The 21,335-nt window shown below is 31.2% G+C and overlaps 1 protein-coding gene across 9 annotated transcripts in view; it reads left to right on the plus strand.

Annotated features, from left to right (window-relative positions):
- LOC115215917 (oxysterol-binding protein-related protein 6) overlaps positions 1–21,335 on the plus strand; it is a 270,837-nt gene that overhangs the window by 111,892 nt on the left and 137,610 nt on the right. The window contains exon 2 of one of the 9 annotated variants that reach the window (XM_029785273.2): positions 11,102–11,307. The exons of the other annotated variants lie outside the window; for them this stretch is intronic. Within the exon in view, the coding sequence (XP_029641133.1) occupies positions 11,203–11,307 (105 nt within the window). The 5' untranslated portion in view covers positions 11,102–11,202. The remainder of the gene's footprint in view (positions 1–11,101; positions 11,308–21,335) is intronic. 9 annotated transcript variants of the gene reach the window in all.

Here is a 21,335-nt window from a genome sequence, read left to right on the forward strand (position 1 = left end):
AAACAGTAGATTTTAGAAACTTCTTACTAATTAAATCATTATTACTATTCTGTGCTGTTTCTATTTTTAAATTTGAACCATTGCAAGTGACTTTATGACCCAATCAACTAGTTTTTCATTAAATTAAAAAAGGCATGTTATTATATTTTGCATGTAAAGCTGGTACTCCATGTAAAATTGGTGGAAATAAGATATTTTTTATAAGAATACGTGACAGGATTTAATGAAAGAGGTATCAAGAGTTGATTATTGATAATAATTGATAGAGAAGATGAAAAAAGACTGAGAAATGTTCAGTTATATGTGGTTTAAAAGATTTCAGTATTTCTTTAAAACTGAGAACAAATAGTAACCTGTCTAAAATCATGAGGTAGTGAGTTTAATTCTTGGAGCAGGCTGTGTGTTGTGTTCTTGAGCAAGACACTTTATTTTATGTTGCTCCAGTTCACTCAGCTGTAGAAATGAGTTGTGACATCACTAGTGCCAAGCTGTATTGGCCTTTGCCTTTCCATTAGATAACATCAGTAGCATGGAAAGAGGAGACTGGTATGCATGAGCGACTGCTGGTCTTCCATAAACAACCTTACCCAGACGTGTACCTTTGTAGTAGCTTTTTAGGTGCAGTCCCATGGTCATTCATGACTGAAAGATGTCTACCCTTTATCCATGCCACCATAGAGAAATAGGCATAAAAACCATTCGTGTATTGATCTTATTTAAGAGCAATTGATTTGGGTATTGAAAAATACCAAACTCTTTGTCAGTTGGATCTCCTACTTGTGTGCTACTCTCTTTTCTGGATAAGTTAAGAGATATAAACTTACAACTGTTTACCTATTTTTTTGTCATGACATATCAAACTTTTGATATTAATAAATATTTAGTGTCTCTGCAACATCTTTGTTAAATATTTCCCCAACCCTAATATTGTTGTTATCCTCAAATATCATTTATTTGCACAAGCCAATCAAAATTGTACATTGTAAGTTTACGGAGAAATGTGTAGATTAAACATATATTGTATTGTTTTATAAGTACTCACTGAAATGTGTCATTTTATTCCACATCTTCACCAATTTCTCTGACTCCACCTGAGCTAGCCACATTACTCCTATTCTGCCAGACACCTTTTTCTGTCTCTCAGTACAACTCCCCCATTAATTGAGGCATCATGTCTTGCAAGTTACTTGGTGATGTCACTGCTATTGGTACAACATAAAAAGCACCCAGTATACTTTTTTAAGATGTTGGCATTAGGAAGGGCATTTAGCCATAGAAATCATGCTAAAGCAAACAGCAGCGCTTGGTGCTGTCTTTTGACTTGCCAGTTCTGTCAAACTGTCCAACCCATGTCAGCATGGAATGCAAACATTAAATGATGATGATATGAAGTTGCTTGTCTTTCATTAATTGTTCAGTGTTTCCTGCTGTAGTTGAACAATTCAATAAATTCTTGTTTGGTTGAATGTCAACCCAGCAGAATCTTGGAAAATAAATTGTATAGAGTAGTTAGAATTTAACATTCTGCCCTAAGTAATGTATGAATAGTGATATTTTATACAGTTGAGTAACAAAATATAAACTCCTCAAGTCAGTGTTGTTAAGGTGTTGTTCTTAGTCAACACCACTGAAGAGCAGTGACATAGATGTTAAGCCTCTAGTTCAGTAGATCACAACCATTTTTTATCTATGGACTCCTTTGATTCCTATTTTATTCTGGTGTATCTCCATAGCCATTTAATGTTTAAAAACTAGTTTTACAGATACTTCTTTCAAAATTCCTATTTTGCTGTCCACTCATTAACTTGTGTAGGTTGAACTATGTAAAATGTTTGAGAAAGAAATTTAGCTATTTATTGCAATAAATACATCTAAATCAAAATGTTTTCATGGTCTCTTAATATACTACTGTGGGTCCCCAATTTTGCCTGTGAGGACCCCCAAAAGTCTTATATGGACCCCTAGGGTCATATGGACTGTGGTTAAGAACCACTGCTTTAGTTGGCTTTACTGGTACTAACCAGCTCATCTTTTGTGTACATACTAACTTTAGATTTGGGATTTTAAATGGATGAAAAATAACTGAGTTTGAGGTGGAAGATTAGGTTACTAAATCAAATTACATAGAATTCCTCCTTGCTTGTTTGTGATTATGTAGATTATATTGGTGGTGACTTTACAGTTTTTTTGAGGTTTTGTGTTTGTTGTGTGTTTGATTTTATTATTTTGCATAATGAAATTTTTGTTAGTCATTTTAAAATTGTTTTCCAATATCTTATATTTGATTTATTTCGATGTCTTTAATAGCAGCCCAAAGATTATGATGTAACCTTTAATAGTAACCACCAGGTCATGATGTATCTTTTAGTGGCAACCATATCAGATCTACACTTATTTAAATAAAAGTAACTTATCTTATCTATCAACTTCATTTGCAAATAAGGTGTTTACCTTTATTTCTTAATAAAATTCCATTTTTTTAGAATTTGACAAAATATGGGAAGTTTGCTTAGAAAATTTTTCTTTAATCCAAATTAGACTAATACCTTTATTTTTATCACTTTAATTGCAATTTTATTTTAGCATTTAATTCATTGAATAATATAAAGAAAATTGTTTAGTATTAAACCACATTTTGTGACAATGGAATAAAAATATAGAAAATTGAAAGTAATTACTGATTGTTTTACTTCAGTTAAAAATACTAAAACTCATTGAATTCTCACTATTTCTCTCTCTCTTTCTCTCTCTCTCTACATCCTGTAACTAATCAATAAAATTGTAATCAGTAATTTTGAACAGCAAATATGAAATTGTAAACATCAAGGAGAAAAACAAAACAAAACAGCCATCTACAAAATTGCTGCTTTTTTCATTTCATAAATGTAATATACACATTGTCTTATAGCTTTCCAAAAAGTTTTTATCATTATATTAGCAAATAATACAATATTTGTAAAACATTTCAAGATATCCGAGTATCAGTTTCTATTACCATTAATAATTAATACATGGATGTTTTAGCTTGAATAAATTTGATAGATCTGTTTGGAAATATTTGATTTTTTTTATCAACATATACTCACAGCTGCTCTATTGTTAAAATATGTACTAATCTAGATAACAGTGACAGGTCAATTAAATTCAAAATATTATTCAGTGAAAATTATGCCATTTATGAAACTTTTCGATGTACCAGTGAATGTTTTATAATACTATAGAAATGTAGATAAAAAATATGGCTGCTTATGTTAAAGAAATATTTTGTATATTATTTTGAAAATAACTCTTCTTTTTTGTTTTATTAATTAAAATTAAATATATTATTTGTCAATTAGCATTAAATTATAAACAAATAAACTGGTCTTTTTTATAAAATAAAGCAATATCATATATTAATTTTATAAATGTTTATCTTAATATTTAAAAATTAATCTTAATCATTTAGTCTCACTGAATATAAATAAGGTTTTAAGAATTTTTTCTAAAAAAATAATCACAAATAGAATAGCAATACCTTTGTGAGATTAGTACAGTTGATGGTTGTTACTAAACTTCTGGAGGTTAATGTCCGAGAGAAACTCATGTCCAGAGAAAGAATTTCAGAGATTTGCCAGTCTGGGAAGGAATAATTATAAAATTGTTCAGTAGATGGTTTGAGCAATGAGACAGTATAGAGGTGGGAGTCTTGGGTGAGACTTAATGGAGTTATTTGTACACTATACTACTTTAGAGGAATTAATAAAAAAAAAGAAAAACTAGATTTTAATTGAAGATTATTTCCTATTGTAATGATTATTTATGTGTTTTTCTTAAATCAGAAAAGAACCACTGATAAATTACCAGTTAACTCAATATTGATATGTATGTTTACTTTCTCTTCTCACTATAAATTTAATAGTTGTTTCTTATAAGGTGTTTGTATATTTAAAAACTAACTATAAACTTAAAGAGGGCACAGTGCGAAAGAAAAAATGCAGGTCAAATGTCTTGATAAAAAGTCTTTTATAAAATCTAGAATTTTGCTTCAGTTTCCAGTTAGGACTGCTTAATTTTGGCTTGGTAAGCTTGGAGGAGAGTATCAAAACTGTAACTTCACAAAGATTTCATACCTCTTCAAAATGAATTATTTATTTACATTGTTGTTGTTTGTTCCTTCTTGAGCCATGCCTGGCTCATAAGGGTCAGTTTCTCGGTTTCATTGGTGTATAGGTTCCCCAACTGGACAGGATACTGATCTATCACAGGTGAGCTGGTAGATGCAGGAGGAAAGATTCTATGGCTGGATGCCCTTCCTAACACCAAGCACTCTGAGAGTGTAATGGGTGCTCTTACGTGTTGCCAGCATGGGTGCCAGCTGTGTGACACTAGTATCTGCCATGGCTACAATTTCACGTGGCTTGATGGATCTTCCTTCTCAAGTACAGCATATTGCCAAAGGTCTCAGTCATTTGTCATTGCCTCTGTTTTTAATTTCTTTAGGTCATCAGTCCAAATTAAAAATTAATTTTTGTAGGATTTAATCAGTGTATTACCATTCATAAATCATTGACAACGACATAAAAATGCCAAATTGCAGAAATGCGATGGGTTGATATACTAAAAATCACTATCATTGTGGTCTCTTAAGGTGGTGATTTGACAGAGTCATTAGCACACCAGACAAAATGCTTAGTGGAATTTTATCCATCCTTACATTCTGAGTTCAAATTCTATTGAGGTCAGCTTTGCCTTTCATTTTTTCAATTTTGATAAAATAAGTACCATTTGAGCACTGGGGTTGATGTAGTCAACTTATCCCCTCCCTCAAAATTGTTGGCCTTGTGCCAAAATTTGAAACCAGTATTATTGTGGTCTGTACCTAATTCCATAAATTTTAAAGTAAATGTGCAGAATTAATAGAAAAGTCATAATTTTAATCATGAAAGCAACTGAAGGTATCAAATTGGTCGATAATATTGTTTTAGGGAAAGTTATTAAGGATGAATATTATGAGTTGCATAAGAATCAGCAACCTTAAATGTTAAACTGACACAAGAAAATGCTCATGAGACTCAGTAACCAGACTACTAGTAGTGAATCCTGAGACTCAGTAACTATGTTAAACTGACTGACTACTAACAAATGAGTCCATAACTTGTTATATCTGTATGTTATTGAGTAACATCAGGCTCAAATTACTTCAACAATCGTAAGGGAAAGTCATAACTCTACCTAGCCATGTCAGCATTAAAAAACAAATCAGTGTGTCTGTTTATGCACACAAATAATATTTGATATAATTTTATAGATTGAATTATAAGACAAGTCCTGCCTTAGGGTTAACTTATCATATGAACTATGTTTAAATGTCGAGAAGATTATAGAATATTGATATTTCATTATTTAATCCAACTTTTATCTATTAAGCCATCCTTAATTCTCTTTCTTAATCAGTTTTCATTGATTATTATTTTTGTTGTTGTTATTATTTGGATTGTTAGAATTGTTAGAACATTTGACAAAATATCTTGTAATATTGCTTCCTGAGTTTACATCTCATTGAGACCAACTTCCATGATTGATAAAATTTTGTACTAGTCAAATACTAATCCATTAACTCAGCCAACTCCATTTCCACAAAATTTCAGGCCTTGAATCTATGTTTGAAAAAATTGTTATTGTTGTTGGTAAGGTAGTAAGCTAGCAGAATTGTTAATGTGCTGCACAAAATGTTTAGTGGGATTTCTTCCAGTTCTAGCAGAAGTACCAACCTTCAAGCAGTTTCTTGCTACTCATTATGTATTAAGGAGGTATTGGGTCTTCCCATAAATAATGTGTTTTTTTTCAATTGCACGAACTAAAATTCGGAAGCTGATAGGATAAACTACCTGCATCAACTTGCTATAAAAGCAGATAGTAATTTTACTTTGTCCTTATTCTTAGTGTAAGTTTTGAAGAGTGCAGTACAATTTTAACAGTTATTTTTTCAAAGCTATAATGGAAGTGACAAAGAATATATTCGGCATATTTTGCTTTATGAATTCAGTAAAAACAACAACACAATGGAAAGTGCGAGGAATATTAATGCAGTATATTGAGATTGCACAATAAGTGTTAAGCCAGTGTCAATGATGGTTCCAGAAATTCTGAGCTGGAAACTACAGCCTATAAGACAAACCCCTCCCTGGTAGATCTATAGAGCTTGATGAGAATGTTCTCCAAACCCTGGTGGAGCAAAATCCCATTGTAACTGTTGAGGAACTAGCAGAGAAACTTGGATGGATTTGGTTATTCAACCATTCACCAACACCTGTGTGCCATCAGAAAAGTTAGGAAATTGGGTCAATGAGTTCCTCACAATTTTTCCGAGTCTAATCACATGCAGAGAGTGAATGTGTGCTTTTCTTTGTCATGTCTCATAGTTGAACCTTTCTTGGACTGAATAGTGACTGGTGATGAGAAATGGGTTCTCTATAAAAATGTCAAGTGCCAAAGACTGGGTAAGGAAAGGAGAAACACTGGCACTCCAGGCTAAAGAAGGTCTTCACCCACATAAGGTGTTGTCATCTGTTTGGTGGGATATGAAAGGTTTAGTTCACTTTGAACTTTTAAACCCAAACCAAATGATAACAAAGGAGATCTACTGTAAGTAGCTTGAATGGCTTAAGTCAGCACTACAAGAAAAATGACCATCTTTAGTTTCAAGACAAAAAGTGTTTTTCCATCAGGATAATGCTCATTCACATACAGTGAGGACGACATTCCAAAAGCTGGAGCACTTTGAGTGGGAAACAATGCCTCACCCACCATATTCACTGGACAGTGCCCCATCTGATTATCATTTATTCTGCAGTCTTTAAAATCATTTGGATGGAAAATATATGAATTCTGTAGACGAGATCACAACAGTACTGAAGGAGCATTTTTCGTCATGGAGAAGTGAATTTTGGAAGAGAGGCCTTGCAAGCCTACCACATAGATGTAAGAGCATTGTAGAAAATGAAGAAGAGGATATTTTAGATTAAAAAGAACTTTATCTTAATTTTGAAAAATAAAAATATAAAAAAACTGCATTATTTATGGGATGACCCAATTCATTATATACACGTGCTCTCTCTCTCTCTCACACACACACTCATATATATACATGTACATAAATACATTCTGTCATATATATAAATAAAGCCATATATATAATATATACACACACACATTATACACATGTATATATATATATATATGCATATATATATATATATATATGTATATATATATATGCATATATATGCATATATATATATATGCATATATATGCATATATATATATATATGCATATATATGCATATATATATATATATGCATATATATGCATATATATATATATATATATATATGCATATATATGCATATATATATATATATATATGGTAATGTAGCAGTCCCAGGATGGGACGAATGTTACTCATATATATATATACATAAGACTCATTTTAGAAGTTGCTCTTGGTGTGCTCTCCATAGTATGTAAGAGTGGCAGATACCACACACATACACATAACAATAGAAACTTGGATATGATTATGAATCAATTCCTTTTGGGGTTGATAAAATAAGTGCCAGTACTGGGGTTGATGTAATCGCTGGCCTTTTTTTTTAAGAAAAGTTTGTTCCTTATTGACTCTTTGGTACCTCAGAACCTTAATTCTTGACAGATGGCTGTTTAGCTAAAAAATAGAAAGCTATGTTCATAATAAGTTAATGGTACAAACATGTAATGATATATATGATTTTATCAACATTTATTCCTGACTGTATTATTGTCATTTAAATGACAGTAAAGCAAATTTTGAGGTCATTTGTTGGTAGTAGAAACACTGAAGATCCAAAGATCTCTGGTCCAATCCCAAGTTTTGTCATATTAGCGAGGTTGAAATTATTACTATCATAATTATTCATATATACTATGTACCACTATTTTGGGGCAAAGAAAGCTTGTAAAATATACTTTGTGTATAATATACACAAGACTTTATCTTTGAGGAAATCAGCAATAGTGGGGAATGTTAAAAAATACCTTGGCCTTTTAGAATTACCATAATGAATCTATACTTCAAAATAGGTGAACCATGCTCCATCCTCTAATTTTTTTTGTGTTTGATTTTTTTTCTATATTTTTTTTCTAAGCAACTCTGGATTTTTGAGTTTTGAATGTTGGACATTCTGTGTTTATGTTAAAATTGCATCATTTAATATATATTTGATCTTTTTTTTTGTGTGTGTGTGTGTGTGTGTGTTTTGATCATGTTTGATTCTTATTGTAAAACAGACAGTTAGATTTCTCCATTCATAAATTTCTTTCCCAATGACTTTCATATCAAAAAACCCTCATTTTGTTTACTTTCATGAGGATTTAATTTTTTTTAATAAGGAAGGTTTCATTTTCAAAATTGCTTACTTTGTCATCATCATCATTTTTACACCCAAAGGTTGGACAAAACCTTTTTAACAAGCTTTCTGCCATTTGTTGCATTTCTTCTCATCTCTTTTGTGAGGTTTGGCTTCTTGATATTAGCCTTCATTTCCGCTCATGTCTCTTTTAGTCTTCCTTTTTTTACCAGCTGTTATCATCCACATATATTACATGCCATACCAGTGCAGCCATTGCTGGTATGAACATGTAATGTTTCATAAGTTAACTAAGAGTCTTTGAGAAATGAAAATGGTACTATATAATTTCTTTCAAATAATTTGTTTCAGTTAATCTATTGTCACAAGAAAATAAATACTTTTTTTCTTGAAATATGCTTTAGATTTCTAAATTTTGAATGCTCACATCACATGTCATTACATCAAGTAATATTATATATATATATATATACACACACTAATATACATATTAGTATACTAATACAGCGTTATAGTAATACATCTGTTTGTTGTCTACACCACTTGTCTTCGTCTTTTGTTTTTTTGTGAATTCTCCCTATATATAAATATTATATTATATATATATATATATATACATACACACACACACATATCTATAATATATATATATATATATATATATATATATATATATATATATATATGTATATATATATGTATATATATATATGTATATATATATATATATATTATATATATATATATATATATATATATATATATATATGTATAGTTATTTTGATTGCGTTTAGCTTGAGTCATGGAACAGATCGATCTTTTACAAATTTCTTTTTTCCTTGAAATCCGTCAAATAAGTATTTGCATTTTGGTTATATTTCATAAAAAAAGTACCCTTTGATCTTTACTAGTGTTGGCTGTAAAACTGCATCTATTATCTACAGACAGTTATAATTTGTTTGTTGTTTTCCTAGAGACTCAATTTACTTTTAATAATGATATACTCAGTTTTAATACATGTTGCTACAGCTGAACAAACATTTCTGTAAAGATTTTAAAGATTTTAAATCTCCTCAGAACTTTCTTTTATGCAGTTTTCTTTTTCTAAATGTTCTTTGGATTTAGTTGTATTGAACATTAGACATTTAGGATCTGGTAATTTTTTTTAAATAAAAAAAAAATTTTGCAATATATATAATTTAATATAATGTTAAAATCATTGAATAAAATAGAAAATATTTTTATATATATTATGTATATACTAAATGATTTAAACATCTCAACAATATATATCGACTGGATGGTCATGACTGGAACACATTTGAATTGATACTACGGAAGGTTATTGGAATAAAATTTTTGGGAGTGTAGAAGTAAATAAACAGAGATTAAAGTGAATAAACAGAAACTAAGTACCTTCTATCCTTTTGTACTGTTTCTATTTTGGTTTTACATTTTATTTCTGAATTGTTTCAATGTGTGAATGAGATATTAGTAAGATAGTTAACAACCTTGAGTAATAATGGTCTGAAGGAGATATTTATGAAATATAAGGAACATTTAATATATTTTCACTGTCATGATAAAATGTATTATAGTGATTCATAATCTGACACACCAGGTAATAGATATGTTAGGCCATTCCAAATATGGCTACAGAGAATGAGTGACATTTAGCTTTACCCTTTATATAATGGGTAAAATACACATCCATAAATTTTAGATTTAAAAATTTGTGGAAAAAAATGTTTATTATTATATAGTAATCAAAATTTGTGTAGTTTGACTTAGTGAGAGTATTAGAAGGGAGAGCTTTTGGGGTTATATATATACATATTGATGTTTAATCATTGTTATAATAAGACTAACCAAAATATGATAGAAGAAATTGTTCCAAATTTCTTTCAGCCAGCTTATATATGCTATAAGATACAGATTGGAAAAGTTTAAGAAATGTAAAAAAAAATGTATAAAACAAGAAAATCAAGAAAAATGTTTCTAACATTTTTCTATTTTTTTTTTTTAAGATATCATTATGAAAACTTTACCCTATGTTGGAAAAAATCCATTATAATTGCTAAATTTTGTTTATTTTGAAAAACTGTGTGCAATTTTCTGTGATAATCTTTGATGCTAAGGAATTATTAGGGAAACTCTGGAAGTTTATTTTGTCTTATCTAATGAAAGTTGGAATATTTGAAAATAATTTTTAGTTTTGGAGAATAATTTTTGTGAATTGTCCTTAATTGTTCTTTGTCTCTGTACAAATTTCTGTTGAATTGGTTAAGCTAGTGGACCAAATGAAAGAAGTTAATTAAGATAACAAATGTTTAATAAATATGATCACATTGAACAATTCAAATATAATTATTCAAGAATTTGATTGTATTTGTATGTTAAAATGTATTTCAATCAGCACAATGTTTTTCCCAATCTTTGATCCTGTTCTTAGAATTAGCATTAGTCTTTAATTGCTTATTTCAACTGCTTTGTACTCATCTTGCTGTCAGTTGACATTGACAAACTTAGTTGTGATGATTTTAGTTTCTTTATTGCTAATGAGGATTTAGTTAGATATTTGCTTACAGCACTCAGATGTTTGCATACTGCCTTGCCACGTGCATACTCCTATCACCAGCACTACATCCTATCACAAGCAATGGCACCACTGTTAAAAATGGTATTTAAGTACTCCTTTTGCTCCAAATTCAGGCCCACTCTACTCTTATCGAGGCTGTTGGATTTTAACCTACCTCAGAATCATCATCCATGACTAGGCAAGCAGAACTTAGTGCCAACAGATATCCAGGGACATGATGTCCATTTCTCATTCGTTTTCTTCACCTTCTGCATTTCGGTCTTCATACCGGAATCTTATGCGAACTTTGGGATCTCCTATTCGATCTAATTCTGTTGAGGTCAGTTTTTGCCATCTAGTCTTTTCTTTAAATTGCCTTTGTTTTTTAATTTATGAATTTGTGATTTATATGTTAATATGTTAGTAGAAAAAGAAATTATCTTTGATAGATGTAACAGTGTTGTTGGATGCTAAGAGAATTTGCTGTTGATTTTGTTATCAATGTTGATGTTCTTTTGCAGATTATTTTACACTATAATCAAAGTGGTAAGCTGGAAGAATTTTTACATTGTCGGACAAAATGCTTAGCAGAATTTCATTTGGTTCTTTACATTCTGAGTCCAAATTCCACTGAGGTCGTCTTTACCTTTCATCCTTTTGGGGGTCGATAAAAAAAGTACCAGTTGACCACTGGAGTTGATGTAATCAACTTAGCTCACTCACCTCAAATTGTTGGCCATGTGCCAAAATTTGAAACCATTATTTTTATACTGAAATAGCATTCTGATTTCTAACAACTTAAAAATATTTAATATTTACTGACTTCTTTTTCTTTATTTTGCTGTTTTTTTTTATTTATAATTACAGAAGTAATGTTCAGCTCACTCATGGATTTGGGTGGTTGAGGATTGTTTCATCAAAATTGTTTTCAATAAAATACAGAGAATGATGAGAAGAAAATTCAATAGTTGATATTTCTTATTTTGAAAGTGAGAAAATGGAATATTATTTAAGATTGATAATGGCTAATGAGTTTCCAGTTATTTTAAATCTTAAAAAGAACATTTTTATCAATTTTGTTACAGGATGGAATTAGAAATAATTTGTAAAATGTATTTATTGAAATGCTTTCTATATTCTGAAATTAGTTACATTTTTATTTAAGTAGATAGTGACATTGATGAATTACTTGCATAAAGTTAAATACCAATTGTCTTTGGAATTATGTTACATTGTTTTGCTAAGGAGGCAGATGTAGCTGAGTTGATAAGGGGATAGTTGCAACTGAGTTTTTAAGGAGACAGGGTTTTAATCAAAGCCTTGACTATTTATCTCTGCTGCATTTGCACCTAACAAAATGACACAGTTTACTTATCAGCTACTAGGTATTGACTTAAGGTATAGTTCACTACTATAAACAGAACTGTATGACTGACAATGTTTGTAAATTAAAAGTGGTGAGTTGAAATTCTCCTGAGAACTAAAACAACATAGGAAGCCACTCCAGTATTTTACTTTGATGTTAACAATGCCAACATGTATTTTACAGACAAGAAAATAAATTTTGAATGCAATAAAGCTGTACTGCATTCCAAATTTACTTGTCTGTAAAATACCAATCACATTCGATGCTTCCAAAGTTTGTTTGAAAAATGTCGTCACATTTCAAAAGCTATAATTTAGCTTTAAAATTGACGGTAAGTATCAGTAGGCCATTTAGCATAATGATAGAGTACTTAGCCAGTATCTGAGGGGTACAAGTTCAACTCCCATAGCTGTCTGCCGGCAACTTTTTTCCATCTTATAAGAATAAAATACCGTCTTTCTGCTGTTTTCACCGCTATACTGCATTCGAAATTTACTTTCTAGTCTGTAAAATACAAAAACACATACAATGCTTACAAAGTTTGTTTATAAAATGTTATCGAATACTAATATGCATTTTTCCATCGGTGTCTCTGCTACCAAATTCATTACAGGTTGTTAGTTTTACTTTATGAAAGTGAAGTTATTGATTGAAAATTGACCTTTGTTAAATTGGAGGGAAAAATACTTCCTTTTCCTGATAAGTGATATTAATGTAAAAAAGGGAAAAAATAAATTTAACTGTCTAAAAATAATTTTCCTTTTTTTTTTTGCAAATTAAACTTTATAAATACCTGAAATATAAGACTTTGGCAATGTGACAATGTTTATATTAATTACACTAGTTTTATCTGAAAATTAAAAGAAATCATTAAATCACCTCTTTGTTTCTATTCATCTGTTTAAACAAAAATTCCACCTGTATTTTACTATTCAAAAATTTTATTTTGTAGATTAACATATTACAACTAATAATCTCGCAACGTAAAAAAATTATTAAAGATAACTAGTTATTTGTTCTCTTTGGACTAAAATCTCAAGAAAACAGCTAAAGGTTATTTCAACTTAACACTTTATTTGTAGACTATTAAAATAAGTAATCATAAAACATCAGATCAGAATATTTGTTCAGCTCACTGTTTAAAATGTTATGTTTATGAAATAGTTTGTTTCTGTTCTGATTTCAATCATGTTAAACAATGCTTATTTCAAAACAGATAGTATTGATTGTGTAATTATAGAGTTTTGGCATACTACCAGGAGTATTTCAGCAGGTATAAAACAGTTTTCTGTCTTCATTTGAGTTACTATAGTCACATCCTGCTATAAAAAGAAAATATTATTGGGAGATGTCTGCAAATAGAAATGATCTGATAACAAATAACCTGTTTCATGAACTGTTGTCATTACAAATTTATATTCTTCCATACAGCATTTCATTTTAAATAATTGGAAACAACAAAATATTTCCAAGTGTTTGAAATGTGGCAACCATTGCAGAATTGTTGAACTTTACACTTATTACATACTATAATATTATCTGGCCTCCATGCCGGTCGCACGTAAAAAGCACCATCCAATCGTGGCTGTTGCCAGCCTCACCTGGCTTCCGTGCCGGTGGCACATAAAAAGCACCTTCCGATCGTGGCCGTTTGCCAGCCTTGTCTGGCACCTGTGCCGGTGGCACGTAAAAAGCTCCCCCTACACTCACGGAGTGGTTGGCGTTAGGAAGGGCATCCAGCCGTAGAAACATTGCTAGATCAGACTGGGCCTGGTGCAGCCTTCTGGCTTCCCAGACCCCAGTTGAACCGTCCAACCCATGCTAGCATGGAAAGCAGACGCTAAACGATGATGATGATGATGATTGTTTTGAACTATACCATTTAAACTATTATTATTATTATTGAATGAGAGAGCTTGCCATCAAAGTGATACTGCGATAAAATATACGAAGCCCAGTATACCCATCATGACTACTCGTCTGATAAGGGTACACCAAGTACATGCATCACAACCATATGTGCACGACATGGTGATCTCTTATCGAGATAAACAGTGCATGACTTTGCAGGTGGGGCCCAGTTAGAATTTTCTTCAAGTTGAGTAGCTCATCCCACTAAAATGATCCTTGAATAAGGGTTGTTTAAGGATGTTGAGTGAAACAGCCATGTTTCCAGAGGTGAAAAATTCAAACTCCAAAGAATTCCTCTCAACTCATGGCTGTGATGCTTCCCCACTACTTCTGTTCATGATCAAAGATGCACATATTGTTTGCCAACAAAGAACATGCTCAACTGGTTAAGGTCAAAAAACTGACAAGCAAGTCTGTGGTATTGAATATTTGCTGTAGCCCATTTGTTATACCAAGACAAAACAATGTACATGATAACACTTCTAATCAGTTAAGATCAGAAGCTATGAGAGCCACTGCCTGGTACTGCACCAGGGCATTTATTATTATTATTATTATTATTATTATTTATTACATATATTTAACTTTTAGAGAACATTGTTTTTAGATCTATTACTTTTGTTGAAGCATTAATTTCATGAAAGAAGAATTATACCTGATAATTGTAATTGATAATGCTTCATTCTTTTCCTTTATTTTCTCTCACATATTTCTCTAAGTAATAATGAAAATAAGAAAACTGAGATGTTAGATACTGAACAAGGAATGTAGGTTAAATAGAAAGTGAGCCAGTGGAGCTGACAAGGGTGCCAAGTATATAGATTCTATCTGAGACAAATGGGACAACTTTTAAAGATAGTAACTAAGGTGTTAATCATTAAGAGGGTGTGGCAGACGTTACATACATTCTTAGTTGACTGATTAGAAGGTGTATGAATGTGTATGACTGGTAAGACAACAGTATTGTCAATTGTTGAAATTGTTAGAAGATATAAAATTTCAGTAACAGAAATTTAAGTAACGATAGTAATAGAAACAACCACAGTGAAATTAATAATAGATACACATTTGGGGCTTAAAATATGCATTATTTCAGTCACAAAATATCATTATTGGGTTCACATATTCTGTAGTTTTATTCAACACTCTACTGATTATACAATATGCTTTTAATAATTTCTAACATTTATTTAGTGGTCCAATAAGAAAGCCTCTGTTGTTGCTTGACATGCTAGAGGCGACAGCAAAGTATCTTTCAAATTACACCCCTACAACTTTAAAAAGGAAGGACACATTACACAATGTGGTCTTGGATGCATTATATCTGGATAGAAGAAGGAATGCTCATGACTGGAACACTTTTGATTGTAAGCTTCCCTACCAGTTTGATACCAATATACATCACTAATGACATATTTTATTGACCCTCTAGAATGATGGAAGGTAAATTTAGTCATAGTAGAATGTGATATCAAAATGTAACAGGTTGGAAGTCGCTATTACAAAACAATTTGTCCAGTACCATCAACATTACTACCATTAGTGATGTACAAAAGCAGAATTGCAGTTGGTGTGGGTTTTGACCAAGTTGTATGCTACATTGGTCACAATAAATTTAAGTAATCATGTGATGACCCATAATAAAACCTCTTACAAGAATATGTTTGCAATGAGAAAACATGATCATGTTTGAAATCAAATTATTTTGAAAACCATCATATATATATATATATATATATATATATATATATATATATTATTTACTAATCCTTGACCTATCATAACATTGAGAATGTGACAGCTGACAGTTGAAATGGTTGCACTAGCACTAGGTTGGTAGTTGTTTTCAGCTGGGTAAACTGAAAGGAAGTGCCTTGCTCAAGGACAAAATGTACCACCTGGTTCAAGAATTGAACCAATGATGTCATGATCATGAACCCAAGAAATGTAATAAGAACTTTCTACAAGTATCATTTTGATTGGTCCATCTATTTTACTTTAATGAGGTGGAGAAAATATACTGCATGTCCAGTAACTTTGTAGCAATAATAATTAAAATTCAGCTTAAAATCATTTAATCTGTTTTATATTGATTTTGTAGTTAATAAAATCACAAATTTCCAGTCTAAACTGCATCTTTTCAGTGTGATGAAATTTAAGATTGGCAGAATCAAGATAGTTTTTGAAATAAGGAAGATATTGAATATAATACTGGTAAAATCTCTGCAAAAGGCATTGATTTTGATTTTGATTTTTCCAGTTTCAGCTAATGAGCTGTGGCCATGCTGGGGCACCGCATATTTGTTTTTATTTTAGAAAAATTGAATTGACAAAATACTTTGATGTTGCTTTTGCTGGGAGAATGTGCCAAGAAAGGAATAGCAATCTGATTGGATTGATGAAATATTTAAATAATCCTCGTTTAATTTGGGATGAACTCGACTCATTTCTTACTTTGCAATCAGAAACTTGGTTGCCAAATATGGCAAAGAAATGGTTTGGAAGAATGTCAACCACTTCATAAGACTTCCCTTCTTATTCTGAGTTAGAACTCATGATAACTAAATCACTCACTCCATCTCCATTTAATATTTACTTTTCTATGCTTGCATGGAGCAGATGGAATTCAGTGAGACAGGTATTTTTTTATAGCTCAAAGCCTTTCTTGTCACCAACCCTCAATTGTTTCTATGTAAGGTAGTATTTTCTCTTGGCTGCTTGTTTGATGGTGACAGTTGTGCAATGTTAACACAAGGAAAGAGAGAGAGAGACACACACTCACACACACACACATGCACATACACAGATGAGGAGCATCTTTCAGTTTCAGTCTACCAAATCGGTTCATAAGGCTTTGGTCAGACTAGAAATATAGAAAACACTTACTTAAGGTACCATCAAAAGAAAAATCCCTGCCACAGAGATTAAATGTTACCATTAATAAAACTTTTGACGACAATGCTATGATTTAAAAATTAAATATTGTCAGAGAGTTAGACTGCAGAAACTCTACCTTGCCCACTGTCCTATTCCTCCAACTTACATCAGTGTGGAGAGAGAGAAAGAGTCAGATAACAACTTTTCTGTAGTAAAACTCTTTGTTACAGAATTATTATCAAGCTCAAGTGACAATACCATCAACATTGCTTCTGGAGACTATATTATCAATTTGATTGAAATATCTTTTAATAGTCAGGAAAATTTACATTTTCTTTCATTTTGGGATTTGGTTTGCAAGGTTCTTTATTTGAGTTTGTGCTTTGAAGCATATTTTGTTGTGTCTGGGGAGAGTCATTCTCTTTTAGTGCCTTATTATTTAACACACTCATTGGTAAAATTTCTTCTCATTTACTTATTTTTCCTAAAATTTTCATTGTGTTTTGCAACCTCTGCAATAGTCATTGACTCTGTCCAGCATCCGAGCTGCATTCTTTTTTTTTGTTTGTGTGCATGTGTGTGGGTTAGTGTGTGTGCATATGATTGTATGTATGTATGTATGTATGTATGTATGTATGTGTATACGTTTGTAAGGTTGTGTATGCATGTATGTGTGTACACAACAATACATTTTCTTTAATTTTTGTAAATTTTAAAAAGTTTTCTGTATAAGTATACATGTGTTTTAAATGGAATAAATGTTTTGAGGTTCATGAAAAACACCATTTGAGTGTGGCCATTGCCAGTACTGCCTGACTGGCCCTCATGCCAGTGACACATAAAGCACCCTCTACACACTCGGAGTGGTTGGCATTAGGAAGGGTATCCAGCTGTAGAAACTCTGCCAGATCAGCTTGGAGTCTCGTGTAGCCATCTGGCTCGCCAGTACTCAGTCGAACCATCCAACCCATTCCAGCCTCGAAAGTAGACGTTAAACGATGATGATGATGAGGATTGCTGCTTTCTAATGTTTGAAACCCTGAATTACTAAATAAGTGATTTAAAAAGGGAAAATAAAAAATATGAGGTCTCTTGTGAAATTCCTGGAAATCTGCTTTTTTGTTTCTTTTTTTTTTGTTTCATACACTTGATTTCTCAGGAATAAGTTCTGGGAAACTGAGAAGCCCTAGTACATAGTACAGGGTTATGGCTGCATCATCATAATCATCATCACAACCTTGTACTAAAAGAAAAAATGGCTCCAATGAAGGAGAATTTTTTTTTAACTTTAGAATTTGTGAATTGTGGAAAGAAAATTTTTTAAAATTTACCTTTCTTTTGTATATGAACAGAAATTTTGACTCTTATAAAGAGTATCCATTTTTAATAGAAGTATTAATGCTACATAATATTAGTTTAACACAAATAAACATTTGTGTATTGAATTAAAAGATTTATTTTGTATATTGTTTATATTATTAATTGTAATTTTGAATATTTTTATTAAAATTTTAGTTTGCTTTTCTTATTGAAAGATTAAGATGGGCTAAAAGCTAAATTTATGAAGAGCTATATTATGAAGTTGAATGTTTTATTTATTAATTTAAAGTTTTATGAGAGGAAGAAAGAAAGATAATATAAGCTCTATATTAACTGTATACTATTAAATGTTATCTAATCATCAAATAGATGAGGCTGCATCTCTCTCTTTCTCTCTCATGCACATACATACACATGTACACACATGAATGAATTTTGATGGGCAGATTGTTTCTTTTATCTTTTACTTGATTTATTAATTGGACTACAGCCATGTGTGTGTCATATCTTAAAGGGTTTAGTTGAACAAATCAACCACAGTACTTGTTTTTTATTAAGTCAGGCACTTATTCTCTGTGTCTTTTTTGTTAAACTACTAAGTTACAGTGATGTAAACAAACAAGTTGCCAAGTGTTGAGGGGACAAACACACACACATCATGAGTTTCCATATAGTTTCCATCTCCCAAATTTACACACAAAGCAAAGTATTGGTCAGCCCTGAGCTATAGCAGACACTTGCCCAAGATGTCATTTAGTGGGATTTAACCCAAAATCATGTGGTTGCAAAGTGAGCTTCTTAACCACACAGCCATGCCTGCACTTATGTTTACATGTTCTTTGTTTTCTTTTTTAAAGTTAGTTTCATCGATTTATGGCTATATAAGTAAATATTAGCTCTATTTCAGTTTCATCTCAATGATTTTGTATGTCAAAAAAGATCTCATACCAGATCTTTATATAGGTTTCTCACAGCATTAAACCAGGGCCTAAATAAGCTATTGAGTATCATTTGATATTAAAGGAGAGACTTGGGCACCATATTTATCTTTCATTATTTACCAAAGCAATGTATATAGGTGTTTACTTATATTCTAGTGCAATGAAAGGCTACAATTTGACTATTGAATTATCAAACATAAATTGTTTCATACTTGTTATTACTGATAATAATAAATAAAGGAGTTAAGTTTATGGAAATTGATTGATTGTCTTTTTATCCCTTCCTAAAAGATAGGCAATCAATAATCATGGCTTGTATTCTTTTGCAATCTATGGTACTTTCATTTTATTGATTCACTCCTTAATTAAATCAGTCTCAGTATGGTAGAGCCATGTAGTTGAAGCTGGTAAACAATTTCCTTGAGAAACAAATAAGATATTATTTTAAAGGAAAATACTAACAAAAACTAATGAAGGTAAAATGTTGGATTAAAATCACCAGTTCAGTACACTGAGTATTTCCTTTTTATCAATGTATTTTATTTTCTTCTACATAAAAATTATAGCTTTGTGGTTAAGATGTTAATTTTGCTATCATGTGATGTGATTGGGCTTACTTGAACAAGTGTTTTTTTTTTTATTGTCCTGCATGTGCCATATCCTTGCAAGTGCTGAAGCCCATGGGAGGTATATTGTGTGTGTGTGTATGTGTGTGTGTGTGTGTGTGTCTGAGTGAGTGTGTGTGTGCGTGTGTGTGTGCATGCATGCACATGCACACATTAACAGTTCATGGTACCACCAATAAAAGGATTGAGCAAAAACATCTTGTGATATTACCCCTTACCTTCATGTTGTGTTCCTTTACACCTATAGCACCCTTGTCTTTCATTTCTTGGGGTTGATACCAGAAAAGTGGTAGATATAAATGCTAAAAGCCTTAAAAGTGCTACAACTCCTGTAGTGAAATGATAAAATACTACTATTGTAAAAAGAGACAATAGTCATGTGCAGAAGATACTTTTAGACACTTAAAATCTGTTGCAGATTGATTCTTTGTGTATCTAGACAAGGCTCTTCATTCTATATAACACAGTTGATATAACTTTAAAAAATAGGTAGTAAATCATCTAGGAGTGTTACATAGTCTAACATTTTATCCAGGAGACTTTCCTACTTTGTACTTGAATTTGGTGTAAAAAATTGGAGCCTCTTTTATACTTGATAGACATCTTACTATTCACTTTTAATGTAGCTACTTCATAGTATTAAAACAAACATAAATTCCAAAAATTTATATAAAATTTTCTAAATTTGCATTAATCATCCCACCTATGTTGGAGAACACAGATGTTACAAATGGAAATGTGTCAATAATCTTTTTCTAAGCTGCATCACCAACTTTTACTTGGGTTGGATACTAATTGGGTAATTCTTATATTTTAACTCTTATTTTCTTATATATTACTGTTATTTATTTTATCAACCACAAAAAAAAAAAAAAAAGGAAAAGCAGAATTGACCTTGGCAGGATTTGAACTTAGAATCCTGGCAGGATTCAAACTCAGAAAGTATTTGGTTTGGTATTCTACAGTTTCTGCTCCATCTCACCACTATTTTTTTTGAAGATGAGAATAAACACTGCTTGTTAGCAGTGTTTATTCTCATGAATTTTGGCTTTAGTAGCCCATGCTCTTAACCACTATGCCATATGCCCATTCTTCGAAGAAAGGTGTGGTTATAATGACAATTATGATGATGACAGTGATGATAGACAATAAAACAATGATACCTATAAGAATGCTTTAAATTGTTAATTATTATAATGAAAAACATGAGCATAAATTCTTTAATATTCTTAAAATTTCTTTCCCTTGCTAATAAAAGCTGTTTTCTGTTTATTCTGTCATTAATAATTGTTACTGTATCCTCTGCTTATGTAATCTAACAACTTCA

This window comes from Octopus sinensis, linkage group LG9 (genome assembly GCF_006345805.1).
Source record: "Octopus sinensis linkage group LG9, ASM634580v1, whole genome shotgun sequence".
Lineage (NCBI taxonomy): Eukaryota > Metazoa > Mollusca > Cephalopoda > Octopoda > Octopodidae > Octopus > Octopus sinensis.